At 40.4% G+C, this 14,052-nt stretch overlaps 1 protein-coding gene across 2 annotated transcripts in view; it reads right to left on the bottom strand.

Annotated features, from left to right (window-relative positions):
- atf6 (activating transcription factor 6) overlaps nucleotides 1-14,052 on the bottom strand; it is a 214,308-nt gene that overhangs the window by 123,122 nt on the left and 77,134 nt on the right. For both annotated transcript variants that reach the window (XM_055641983.1, XM_055641984.1), the window contains exons 11-12: nucleotides 8,178-8,288; nucleotides 3,790-3,889 (exon numbers count right to left, since the gene is read on the bottom strand). In XM_055641983.1, coding sequence (XP_055497958.1) covers nucleotides 3,790-3,889; nucleotides 8,178-8,288 — 211 coding nt within the window. The remainder of the gene's footprint in view (nucleotides 1-3,789; nucleotides 3,890-8,177; nucleotides 8,289-14,052) is intronic.

Genomic DNA, 14,052 nt, shown 5'->3' with positions numbered 1-14,052 from the left:
ATCCTGGAGTGTAATGGAAAAATCTCCATCTGCCAGGATGAATGGTAATTACACCTTTCATAAAGGTCAATGAAACAGCCTATCTTACTGACTGATCATTTCATCCTAAACATTCATGTTTATGTGCAACTGGAAGCTAAAGTTCACAATTTTGAGTCTGCAGATTTGATTTTGATAAGGCATCAAATGATCTACTTCACTGAATTAGTGCTACTCTCTTCAACGAGAATCTGCCAAAGATGGGGGGGGGGGGGGGGGGGGGGGGGAAGAAAGAGAGAGTAAAGACCAAAAATGTGCACTGCCATAAATCAAAAGTAACTGCAGATCCAAAATGACTTGGAGGAAAACGATGATGAGGGACACCAATATCGGGTCCAAATTGATTTACATTTGAACACCAAGAAATCTAACAGTGTTTAATGATTTAAATTCTTTTGCCATGGGAATTTGTGTAAATTGCTGCCAAAGAATAATTTAAATCTTAGTTTTCGCATTCAGCATTGGAGAAATATTGGAGGTAAATGGAGAAAAGTCAGAGAAGTTAATCATGATTACATCATTTGGAAAAACCCTGTACTTTCAACACAAAAACAAAATTAATGATTCAGTGTTGAAAAGAGAAAGATTTGTTTTAAGTTGCACGTTTATTATGTTGAAATCAATTGGTATTCGTTATGGATTAAGCTTCCTTTTAACTGAGTACTTTGGCTGTGCAAAGGCATGGACAACTTAGCATTATTTCATGCTTGGATTCAGCTTTCCAATTAGGTAATCTTTTGATATTCATAAAAAAACATTTTGATTAAGTATGAATCACAGTGAAATCTTTGGACTATTTTGTTTAAAACTTTCAAGCAAAAGAAAACTACTTGACTTTAGTGAACACCCTAGAAAATGTTTTTAAATAGCTGAAAGCAAACACAGCTCACCATTTTGCTCATCGAAAAAAGCATGACGAGTAAGGTGCTGCCTGCTTCAAATTCATGGGACTTTCAACTTTCTCCTGTGATCTCAAAAGTATATTTTATCCGGGGGGGGGGGGGGGGGGGGAAGAATCAGATTATGATTTTTTGCAACAAAGACCTAGGGAGATCCCAAAGCATATTAAAGTACTACACATTTGAAGTTTGGGAAAGGTTGTGGCAACCTCCTGCAAATAGTAAGGAGTTAATAGCAGACCTCTAATAATGCAGTTTTAAAGATAAATCTTGCCAGGGATCAAGGTCATTCCCCTGTTGTTTTCAATATGGGACTTGCTACATCCATCTGTGATGGTAGAAAATGTAATGCATCATCTGTAAAGCAGCACCTCTGACTGTGCAGCACTCCATCATTTATGTGGCCAAATCTCTGGAGTATAATTTGAACCCACCAGCTGGGTCAGAAGTTAACTCAGAAGTGCCATTTCTATCTAATGAGTCACGAAGGAAACCCTTGACATGACCATCCCACACTGCTGTGAAGTGCACTGCAGAGCCTTGGTTTTGTAAATAATACATTTCCTAGCTTGTTGACTCCTTAAAACTTACCAATTAAGGCAGCTTAATGCCATCATCAACTAATTCATCAAAAACTGTCAGCCCCTCTCTCATCATATAAAAGGATATGGGGTGACACTGTAGCATTACAGCTATCACTAGAACACAAAACAATATGTGGCCCCTCATGCTTGCCTGCCATTCAAAATGATCACAGTTTATCTTTGCTATTCTTAAGTCCCACTGTACCAGTGACCTGCGTGATCTCCAATGCTGTCTTTTTGGAGTTGAATGTTCCCTTGGGTCCCCTGGTTTCCTCTCAAAGATATGTTGGTTAACTATCAAATACAAATTTCTCTCAGTGTAGATGGGCAGCAGTAGGATCAGGGGTGAGAAGACATGATAAGGAACTGGGTGGAGGAATGGGATTGATGGCATCACTCTGTGAGCTTGTATACTCGATGGGCCAAATGGCTTTATTCTATATTGTAACATATGACATCAATAAATGTACAAATTATTTCTCAGAATTGGAAGAATTTGTTGACAAAGTTAGAACATTGAAATGGTGAATGACCACATACACCATAGAAACAGGCCCTTCAGCCCACCATATCCGCATCGATCACCGATCCCACGCACATTAACACCGTCCTACACATACTCGGGACCAAGCCAATTAACCGACAAACCTGTACGTCTTTGGAATGTGGGAGGAAACCGAAGATCATAGAGAAAACCCATGCGGTCACGGGGAGAACGTACAAACTTCGCACAGACAGCACCCGTAGTCGGGATTGAGCATGTATCACCAGCAAACGCTGTAAGGCAACAACTCTACCACTGCACCATGGTGCCGCCCCTAATCTTAACTATGGCGCTGAGGTCCAAAACAAATAGCCAATAAAAAACTGGTGCAAGTGGCAGGGAACCTCCAAATGAATGGATCTGTTCTGCTTTATCAGAAATACTGTTTCATCTCTGGAGAAAAACTTATTACAATCAAATTTGCAAAGCAGCACACTAACTTCAAGGCCTATAATTAATGAATATTGTAATTGTGGCATTAATTGTATCACATGTGTTTTTAATGTTTAGGAGATGTAAAATAATGTTTGCATGCCGACAAACCACTATCCTTTCAAGATGTGCCAATCTCAGCAATGTAATTCTCATGCTGATCTGGGAAAAGAGAAAATACTGTGGAAAAAAGTAAATATAAAACTGCCAACCATAAAGATCATGTTTTGCTTGGAGCTGAAGTAAAACAGCAATAAATTTTTTTTAAAAATAAATTACACTTACAAATGATTTTTCGAACTCACTCTCACTACCATGTAATTATATGTTTATTGGAGTCTACCAACTAGAATCCCATCAAACTACAGTTGAGTGCCATTAATAGAAATGAGAATTGTATTGTCACAGTTCCTTTTTTTTCCAAATATGTTGCTGGATAATATAGAATTTTAAAAATAAACTTGTTTCATAAATAAAATAAACTTCAGACTATGTTGTGATTTCCAGTTTAAGGAACAATTTGTGTGTTATGTTGCCGGGTTACTCCAGCTCCATGTGTCTTATAGTTTAATTTAGTTTAGAGATACAGCGTGGAAACAGACCCTTCGGCCCACCAAGTCCGCGCCGACCAGATATCACCCCTACTCTAGTTCTATCCTTCACCCTTAGAATAATTTACAGAAGCCAATTAACCTACAAATCTGCATGTCTTTGGGATGCAGGAAGAAATCGGAGCAGTTGGAAAAAACCCACGTCGGAACAGGGAGAACGTACAAACTCCGTACAGCTAGCACCCGTAGTGAAGATTGACCTGGTTCTCTAGCGGTGTAAGGCAGCAACTCTACCGCATTCCTGTTAAGGCACAGGATTAGAGCAGAAAACATTTCAACAGAATTGGGTCACGCGGTTTCTCAATTGTGTTCTACCATTCAATTAATGATAGATTCATGTACCTTAGCCAACTACACTTTCAATCCCAACATTCAACTTCCTTAGCCTGTAAGAAACCTATGGACTTGAAACCAGTGATGTAGATCATGCCAACTGAAGATTCAAAAATCACATTTTGATCCTTTTGTAACTGTCTGGAAACAGACTTTTTTTGGCTCCTCTGTATCACATTGTTTACAGAGCTCCAAAAATGTTCCCAAAGCCCACTGACCCTCAATTGCACTCTCATCTCCAAATATGAAGTTCAAATGACTTCTATTTCAGCAAATGTCATGCACATTTTATTATTAGGATCTTGACAAGCCACAAAGTCAGTGTTTTTTTTGTTGCAAGTACATACCGATAAAGTCCTTAATTTATGAAGCATCTTGGATCCTTTCCTCGACTTGTCACTGATTACTTCATGTCGATGGACCCACCCACGAAGTTCGTCTACAAGCCTGTACCAGCAAAATGGAGGAAATATTTAATAAACAGTAGCTTCTTCATCACTGGAGCAGTCACTTGAATATTCTCCACTTTATGACTGGCCAACCAATGTAGAAGCTATTGGAATGTTTAAATGAATTATGTACTCAATGAAACTTACAACTTGGCAATATATAATCAGTTAGAGGGATCTTGACCAGCTCTTTTTATTGCATAAATTTTAAGTAGCCTGCGTTGAGATACATATCACTTGCACCAATAAATTATTTTTAATTCAACAATAGTGTGTGTGTTTATACTTGGAGATACACAGTTTAGCTGTGTTGACATATTCCTCAATAGGAAAATATAATCCAACAGCTGAATTTATGGTCTAGGTAACCCTGGATCCTTCCTATGCTTTATGTTTGCCTCGCGTAGAATGGTTGCATTTAACTTCTACAGGCACTCAACATTTGATTTGCTGCTGGCCTCAATGTTGTGGCCGTTTCGAAAGATAGGGCAGTCTATGGACATTGACTGAGCTGCAGGCAGGAGAAATTGAGGGCCTGCCGACAGTGTTGCCCATTGGCCTTTTCCATTATTTCAAACCTCCTCCGGTGATCAGAGACATTTAGAAACAATTGAAAGATATAATGCCAAAACATTAAATGTAAAAAAGTAAATAACATTCATTTAATACTAGATTAAACTTACAAAATTAGAAACATTCCAGTTGACTAAAATGAAAAAAATGTCAATGCTTCATTTAGTGAAGATCAGTGATCTCATTTAAATGAACAGACATCAGTGAGACGCTTATAGCCAGAAAGGTATCCGGGTGCACAACCTGGAACACTCCAGAGTCCAATATATATATTTTGTTATTACAATGTGAAGTCTGCAACACACTGACACATCACAGTAAATAGATGATGGCTTTCATTGGATAGTTAGCCAGCTGTTTCCTGAAATGTAGTTGACATGATCCATATTCAATGAAAATGTACAGTCAATGGCCTCAACGTGATCATATTGGACAATAGAGACCCAATTTGTTCTTTAAAATGTTTTGTTTTCTAATAACACAAAATAACTCAGCAGACACCAATGAAAAGGATTAAATGAAAAGGCAAAGTCACAAAAATTACGGTTATACTTTACAGAGATAATGTTGACTTGTGGTAGGTGTTCTTACATAAAAGGAATCAATTAATTATCTCTCTAGCCTTCTGAAACACTGAAGGGGTTTCTCAGGTATGTTAATTCCATTTTGATTCCAAAGTAATATGTTTTACAAGGAGATGAAGGCCATCAATATTTTGGTTTTGCTAATCCGAGAGCCACAATACTCAGAAATAAAGTTATTTTGTTCCTCTGCCCACAAATATGATGTCAGACAAAGATCTACTGAAGACAGACACAAAGTGCTGGGGTAACTCAGCGGGTCACGCAGCATCTTTGGAGAAAAAGGATGGCTGATGTTTCGGGTCGGGCCACACCTTCAGTCCTGGCTGAATCATCACCCATCCTTTTTCTCCAGAGATGATGCCTGACCTGCTGAATTACTACAGCATTTTATGTCTATCTTTGGCACAAACCAGCATCTGCAGTTCTTTGTTTCTACAAAGATCTATTAACCAAGTCCAAACTCTCTCTGTCATTCACCCACCAATCCATGATGCTGACTGATCTATATTGGTTCTCATTTAAAGCCTCTATTTTGAAAATTCTCAGTTTTACTTTCAATCTTTTCATGACCAAGATGCCCTTTACCTCCATTCCAATTTGCCCATTTTGTGTAGAATTATCTTCAGTAACCGAGCTGCGGAATTCTCTTTTTGAACTGCTCTGCCTCGCATCCACCTATCCTTTTTGTTCTGTAAAGCACACCTGTTTGATCATATTTTTTGTCATCGAGCTTAGGAGGATGAGGTGTGATCTTATAGAGGTGTATAAAATCACGAGAGGATTAGATTGGGTAGATGCACAGAGTCTCTTGCCCAGAGTAGGGGAATCGAGAACCAGAGGACATAGGTTTAAGGTGAAAGGTGGAAAGATTTTGTTGGGATCCGACGGGGAACTTTTTCACACAAAGTGGTGGGTGTAAGGAACAACCTGTGGAACGAGGTAGTTGAGGCAGAATCTTATGAAGCAATTAGTCAGGTACATGGATACGACAGGTTTTGAGGGAAATAAACCAAACACAGGAAAGTAGGATAAGTGTAAATGGGACATGTAGGTGGGTGTGGGCAGGTTGGACGGTGGGGAAGGAGAGCTTTATTAATTTGGAGCAGGATCGGGCCACCAAGCCCAAGGCTAGGTTACAACAGAAGAGAAGCAAGGCCAATCTTAGTATAAATAACCAAGAGTTGTGACCTTTAATTTTTGTCTCTCGAACAGCTGATTTACTTCATAAGTACTTCATAACAACTCAGTTCATCTGCCACACTACAAGTTGTCTCTGTGGGTGTTTCTTGGAATATGTTAGAGGCCTGTCCCACTTAGGAGACTTTTTAGGCGACTACAGGAGACCATGCAGTCACCACATGGTCGCCACATGTTCGCTGGTGGTTGCCGGGGAGTCACCTCCATGGTCGTGAATAGTTCGCGCATTCTCGGAACTTGTCGCGGCTTCATTCTGGTCGTCCCTAATTTTCCAACATGTTGAAAAATTTGCAGCAACCAGAATGAAGCCGCCATGGAGAGTAGAGAGGATTCACATGCCATATGTGCAGTTGTAGTGGGTTGCCAGGAGGTCATAGGTTGTCGTAGGTTGTCGTAGGTTGTAGCCGTGCTGACCGGTGAATTTCAGTGGCTCATTGGGGAAAAAACGTAAACAGTAGTTTTCAGAACCAAGGATAACCGACCGGTAATGTTAATGTCCGCCGAGCTTCACAGCCGTGTATCTCTGGCTTCTTAAAAGTTGTCTCCACTCCTTCTCCCCACCCCGTCTCCCCCTTCTCGCCTGAAAATCCGCCTAAGTGGGACAGGCCCATTACTATGTTGAAGTCGCTACCTAAATGTAAATTGCTTTTGTTGCTGCTTCAAGGAAGGAAAGGAAGTGTAAAAAATATAAAAGGCAAACAAGTCAATTGTTCCAGTACGTCAGCATCTGCACAAGCGCAATGAGCCAAATCCTTTAAGTTCCATTATTCTGTGAGCTGGAGATTTGCTATGTTTAGTTCCCAATCTAAACATGATTATTTATAGCCCAGTCCCACGGTACGAGTTCATTCCAAGAGCTCTCCCGAGTTTAAAAAAAATCAAACTCGTGGTAAGCACGGAGAATGAACGTAGCGGGTACATCGGAGGTTGGAGACGTCTCTTAGCGCTAACGGCAAGTACTCGGGAAGACTCGCTAACGGCAGGTAAGCACGGGGAGACTCGTGAAGATTTTTCAACATGATGAAAAATGTCCACGAGAGCCCCGAGTACCGACGAGTGGCCATTACCGTAAATCTCCGAGTTCGAATCAGGGCAAATTCGGGAGAACTCTTGGAATGAACTCGTACCGTGGGACAGGGCTTTTAAGACAATCCTTGTCTTGCAAGTTTTGCATTGTAATGCCCTGTGAAAGCCATTTGCAAACTGGGTGGGCTAAACGGTCTAAATGTTACATTCCTGTCCAGAGACAACTTCTAGAATTTCAGACAAGGCAGACAGACCTTAAATGTTTCAATCAGCTGCCTCAGGCAGTGCATGGGAATAAATTGTTTGTTTGTACATTCATACAAAATAATTTTACCATTGGAATGCTGCTTTAAGCATTTCCAAGACAGGTGTAAAAGCAAACTCCTCAGTAAGCTTTCACGTTGCTCAAAACAATTATCTAATTTTCTATTGCTTTACCTGTCCTTTAGCAGCGTTTTATCAAAATCTATTCTATCAGGCCCTTAAAAGATTGTAAAGGTTTACACCCTACCCAAGCTAGAATTGAATTGTCAAGCCAAGCTCATTTTAGCTTTTGAAATGACTGCTCTCACCATCATCAGCAGCATCAACCAGCACCTTGCAGTCACCACTCTAGGAAAACATTCAACCAACCATTCGATTCAGTTTGCGAAGTTCGCCTGAGGAACAATTAATGGCCACAAAAAAGGAGCGTTTTTTAATTTGTTTGGGAGAACTCTTTTTCATGCTCCCTCTTAAATGGTCCTCCTTTGAATATCCAGGGAAATTAAAATATAATTTAAATAATGTAGAACATCTGATTTCATTGCTAGGTATAATTTATTTGTCAAAATGTGCAACAAAAAAAAAACTTACCCCTAAAGCTCTCTTCAAATGAAGAAAACAAATAGCACTTTGAGAACTCACCGAAGTGACTCAGTCCTGTTGACGTGTGGTTGACATGCTCGTTGGACAAAGAGAAGAGATTCATCCTTTACCACCATGAGATCCTTCTTTTCCGAAATTGAAATTCCATTTCTGAAAGAAACATAGTTTGCTTTTCAGACGAAATAAAACAAATTTCTGCAGAATCTGTCGCATTAGCCTCAATGAATGCAAATTAAATCCAGCTGATGTTTCAACTGAGAGATGTAATTATATGGCAAACGCAGATAAATGCATACCATATTTTACTTTTTGGATTCCACCAAAGCAAAATCTTAATTAGTTAAGAACATACTAATTTTGAACCGGGTGGCGCTAGCAATGGCTGCCATGCCAACAGTCTACCTCGTCCATTCCTTCTTTGTGTTTTATAGTATGTGGCAAATGTATGTTTTAGTGCTCTTTAGCTTGTTTTGTGTGTGTGTGTGCGTGCGCGTGTGTGTGCGTGTGTGCGTGTGTGTGTGTGTGTGTGTTAGTCAACATTGCGGCCTAACACCATGGACTAGGCAGCCTCTGCTGGAGACCGACTTCAGGAGTTCTTGTGATCCCCTTGCCAGGGATCGACTTTGGCGCTCCACCCGCGGGAGCCAGTGGACTTTAACATCGTGGGACCGACTTTGGGAGCTGCAAGCTGCAGGAGCTTCGATCGCCCCAACCCGGAGGCTTCGACCACTAGCTGCGGGAGCTTCAATCACCCCGACTGTGGATGGTTCACCTGCCCCAACCGCGGGAGAAAAAAAAGAGGGAAGAAGATTGGACTTTACTGCTTTCCATCACAGTGAGGAATGTGGGGAATCTGCTGTGATGGATGCTTGTGTTAACTTTTATGAAGTTGTGTGTCTTGGTGCTTTTTTTTAGTATGGCTGTATGGTAAATCGAATATCACTGTACCTTAATTGGTACACATGACAATAAAAGACCATGAACCTTGAACATAATAATGACAGATGTCATGTTAACACCAAGCTTAATGTTCCATGATGTATGATAATTCGTTCCCGCACAGACGATCATGCTTTACTCTCCTCCGTGTGGGTAACAAAATTTGGCATTTTGTAACTTAACTGTGTTTACTTATCTGATTTCAGATGAAAATGAGAATCAACCAATTCATTCTCATAGTCACAAGAGTCCTGGCTTCAGCATGAAACCTCTTCTTGATGCAAGGCTCAATGGAGTAAAAACTTTGTATTAAATGAAGGCAACAATATTGTGCAAAATAAATCAATCGGTTTTATTAATCGGTTGTGCCACACTTGCAATGCTGTTTCCTGTTGTAACGTTAGGAAGCAAGAAACACAAGTTCTGGCCAAAAGACAAAGAGCTGAAAGATTTACCAAGATGGCAGGAAATCAACCAAGGTTGAATTAAATAACGTAATTGTCAGTTGATAGAAACCCAAGGTTGAGCAAATATGAGCTATTGCAGAGGGTAAATAACAAAAACAAGTTGAGATTGCAGTCTTTTTTCAAAAAGATTACAACAAGAACAAACTTTCGATGAAAACAAACTACACCTCTTTTAATCGGGACTGGACTAAGTGGGAGCCGATGTGTCCCAATCACATGGGAGGCCTGGTGCGCCAACGCAACCCATTTCTCCAATGCAATATTCCACCACTAATCCGTTCCCCCAACGCAACCCATTCCTCCAACGCATTATTCCACCACTCACCAATAGCCCCTAACTGTGCAGGCATGGCTCATTTCCCCTCATCCCCCAGCACTTCCTCCCCTTCCTCTTCATGTATGGGAGGGGAGGAGGGGAGAGGGGGAGGGAAGGGGGGTGTGTGGCAAGGAGGGCGTGGGGTGGGAGAGGAGGAGGGGAGGGTCTGTGTGCGTGGGCAGGGGAGTGTAGGACGGGGAGAGGGTGGTGTGGGAGGAGGGCTTGTGGGTGGGGGGTTGTGGGGGGGCAAGGGGAGGGGTGTGTGGGCAGGGGGAGGGTGTGTGGGCGGGGTTGTGGGTGGGGGGTTGTGGAGCGAAGGGCTGGGGGAGAAGGGTGTGTGGGCGGGGAGAAGGGTGTGTGGAGGGTGGAGGGGTGTGCGGGCGATGTTGGCTCACAGCGGGCGCTGGTCGCTGGATGTTCACCTCTGCCGGATCAGAGTCTCCGTTTTCCATTTGGCGACATCTCTGACTCCGCGCTGGGCCGCTTCCGGTCCCTCCGAAAAGTGGTTGGAGACCTCCGATGGCCATCCAGAGCCTCCATCAGCTCCAGTAAAGATGCGATGGCGCAGGAAGGGGCGGACCATCCCGCGGAGTGACAGGAGAAAAGACTAATACCATTTTTGCGCAAATAGAGTGACCGCGCAAATCGGAAGATAACAAGATCTGAGTTTAGTTATGTATATATGGAGGATTACCAGTCAATCTCAGGAATAAGCCCAAATTTTCCAACAGTTAACCAACTCTTCACTCTGTCCAATGATTCCGAATAAGAAATAAAACCGGCACAGATCCATAAAAGTAATCAAATATGTCCTTTTGAAATGAAGTTCAGTTTTTGTTTACACATCCCTCGATGCAAAATGTAAAGCTATGACTGACATTCAGCAGTCTTCTGAAAATTCAAAATCATTTTCATTTATATTATTACATCCTGTGATGAGGGATAAAGATGTATTAGCTGACTTTTCTGTAACATCCAATGGAATACTGGCCAATAGGAATTTGAAATTATGAACTTATCTGGAACCACTTCTACTGTGTTGGCCAGAAATCTGGAGGCAATATAGTTAAAGCTCATAAAGCTCAAGAAAGAAGAGCCCGACCATGCCCGGTCAAGGAAGATTCAACAATACAGTAAAATGTGCCATTTCACGAGTCACTGAGCTTGGTCAAATGTGATACATTTCACAATCCTCACAGAATAAGGTAACTAGCTTCTTGTTATTTTCACATATCATCATTATATAGAACGTGCAGAAAAAATAAACATCTGCCGACCATTATTCTACTTGGAGATATGCTTGATGGGCAAGAATAATGAGCCAAACTGCATTCAAAAGGATAAATGCATTGAAACAAGAAGTAACTGCAACATTTTCGAACATCCTTTAATTTTATGTTTATAGATACAGCATGGGAACAGGCCCTTCGTCCCACCAAGTACACGCCAACCATTGATCACCCGTTCATACTAGTTATGTGTTATTCCATTTTCTCATCCATTCCCTACACACTAGGGGGGTTTTAGAAGCCAGCTAACCTTCAAACCCCACACATCTTTGAAATGGGAGCACCCACGCAGTCACAGGGAGAACGTGCAAACTCCACACAGACTACATCTGAGGTCAGGATCAAACTGGGGTCTCTGGCACTATGAGGCAGCAGCTCCGTGTTGCCCTAAAACAAATACTTATGACTAATGGTTTGTACAAACTTAATTGCTTACATTTGCGCTATCTTGGTTAAAACAAATACTTCTTAACAGCCCTAAACAAATATTTGTCCTCAGAAGCCTTTTCACACACTGGCAACAATTTTTAAAGTAAGTCCACAAATGATTGAATTTAATGAATAATCTGACATTCCATTGACTATCTGATTTCCCCAAACCCCATGTTAGAAAGTTTCAGTTGACTAAACAAATGAATGTGAACTGCACCCAGAAAATGTTCATCCTTGCAATTCTGTCACTGGTTAAACAAACACAAACCCAAACCAAAACAAGATGTCATTTCACTTCAGTTGTTGGAATTTGCAAGTATTTTTTTAATGATTTAAAGCTGAGAAAACAAAAGTTAAGATTATGTGACTGAGATGAGACCAGAGATTAGGGATCGCCATTTGCTAATGATCACTTTTCATGGCTCAGCAGTTTAATAACAATTGAAAATTGCCACGTGCATAAAAACTGCAAAGTAGAATCCTCGCCATGTTTTTCCCTACATTTTCAACTGAACTGTGATGCCAATGAAGCACTTTCTCGGACCAAAGATAACAAATATTTTACTAACAATAGCAGCTTTTAAAAAACGATTGCAATGTTAAACTTATTTTAAAAAATCATTGTGACTTCAAGTCATGCACTATGAAGTTTTTGGCAGATTTAAAATGTAGTAAAAGATTCAGCTTTGCAAAGACCTCAGTGTACTTAAACTTGAGTGATGATTGGTGTGCTCAATGCGTTGATTCACAACATTGTTCTGAGAAAGTATGAGAACACCATTTTGTTGAACCACTGAAGCAATAGTTTAAATTGATTGACCGACTTCCTCAAGGATGCTCAAGTCAAACATGCTCATATAAGGGCGGAGTCATATATTGAGCCAATCGACTAACGTTGGGAACTGTTCTTTTTCAATGTACTTGCAAATATCAGATTTTAACACCAATCCAACAGCTTTATCATCCACAATCATGATCCTTATTCTCTTTCCTGATAATTTACAAATAAGTTTGTATTCTCAACCCGCTGCAAGAGGATTTGATCTAATTTGCTGGTTTATTAGTTGAGTATATGACAATTATTCATATCATACTGATTCAAACTGCTAAACCAGCTCTGATGGCTCTGCAGGAAAATCCAGTGAGGTAGCAAAAGACACAGCAAAGAAATCCAGATCCACTCTGTTCAGTTGTCAGTCAGCCAACAGCTCTCCTCAGTGCCATAAAGGAGAGAATAAAATCAGCTAATCCTCAGTACACCCAGTTAGAAAGTAAGCACATCTGAACACTGTAAGGGAACAAAATGTGACTGATATGCCTACTATACCATTTAAAGTTACACATAAATAGTCCCTCTTTATACAATATGTTGCAATGCTATTATGCCCATAAATTCCACACTCCATAATATGTTATCATTTCATTTGAAAATTATCCAGCTAAATTATGAATAATGACAAGAAAACAGATATACGAGTCATACAATGCTGAGGGCTATTGTTTCCTGAAGGTTTTTGTTTCTCTCACGAGTCACTAATTCCTTTGCATTTAAAATCTGTGAGTGTCAGTGTACCCATTCTCGAGAAATAAGAGCTGTATCAAGACCATTGGGTGTGATGTGCTTTGTTGTTTCCACGAGGTTAAGCAAAAGTTTTCTCAGCAACAACCCAAATTCGTATATACAATTGTAACAGTCTGCATTTATCTCCCCAGTTCTCAGAACTACTCAAAATGCCAACATCATCCATGCATCTCTCTGAAACTGCTCAACTTTCAGTTGTGCAGCATGGTAACAGCCACACAACGGCATTGGCAAGCAGAAACCAAACTGTATTGTGAAATAGTCATTCTCCCTTTCAGCTATTAATATTTTTCCCAAAAATATCACTTGTCATTAATTTAAACCCTTTGCAATTAACCATGCTCCCTAGATTACAATACTGACTAAAAGCTTTAAATAAACATCCAACTCATTCCTTGCAGGTCTTCTGGTGAACTGAGTCCGTATGGTACAGTGGTATCTGAAGTTAAAGTAGAAGTTTAGTTTATTGCCACGTGTGCCGAGGTACCGAGAAAAGCATGCTCATTAACAATTCATTAACTTCATTTTGCTTTTTATCTTTTTGAGTTTGCTAAGCATGCTAAGTTATGGAGATGCATAAACTTGGCACACCTAAACATTCTGGTTGACCGCAGGGATTTGTCCTTCTCATGAGACCTTGGTGTTTCAGTGGCCAATTTAAAGCAAATTAAAAAAAATAACTGCTGCAAGTCTTTGGTAAAAATAAATTACAAATCAACAAAGTTCACACTTTCAGCACGTGAACAAAGACAAGGTTGTCAATGGAAAAATAAATACCTTGAGAGTTTAGAAAATTATTCTTTTGAAACCGAAGACTAATATTCTGTGTGCCCACATCTTAAACTCAGATTAAACATAATTAACATTTGAAGTGGAAAATGATCCACAA

Source organism: Leucoraja erinacea, chromosome 10 (assembly GCF_028641065.1).
Source record: "Leucoraja erinacea ecotype New England chromosome 10, Leri_hhj_1, whole genome shotgun sequence".
In the NCBI taxonomy this organism is placed as follows: Eukaryota; Metazoa; Chordata; class Chondrichthyes; order Rajiformes; family Rajidae; genus Leucoraja; species Leucoraja erinaceus.
Note: the sequence above shows the minus strand (reverse complement) of the source record. Positions and strands in the feature narration are given on the sequence as shown.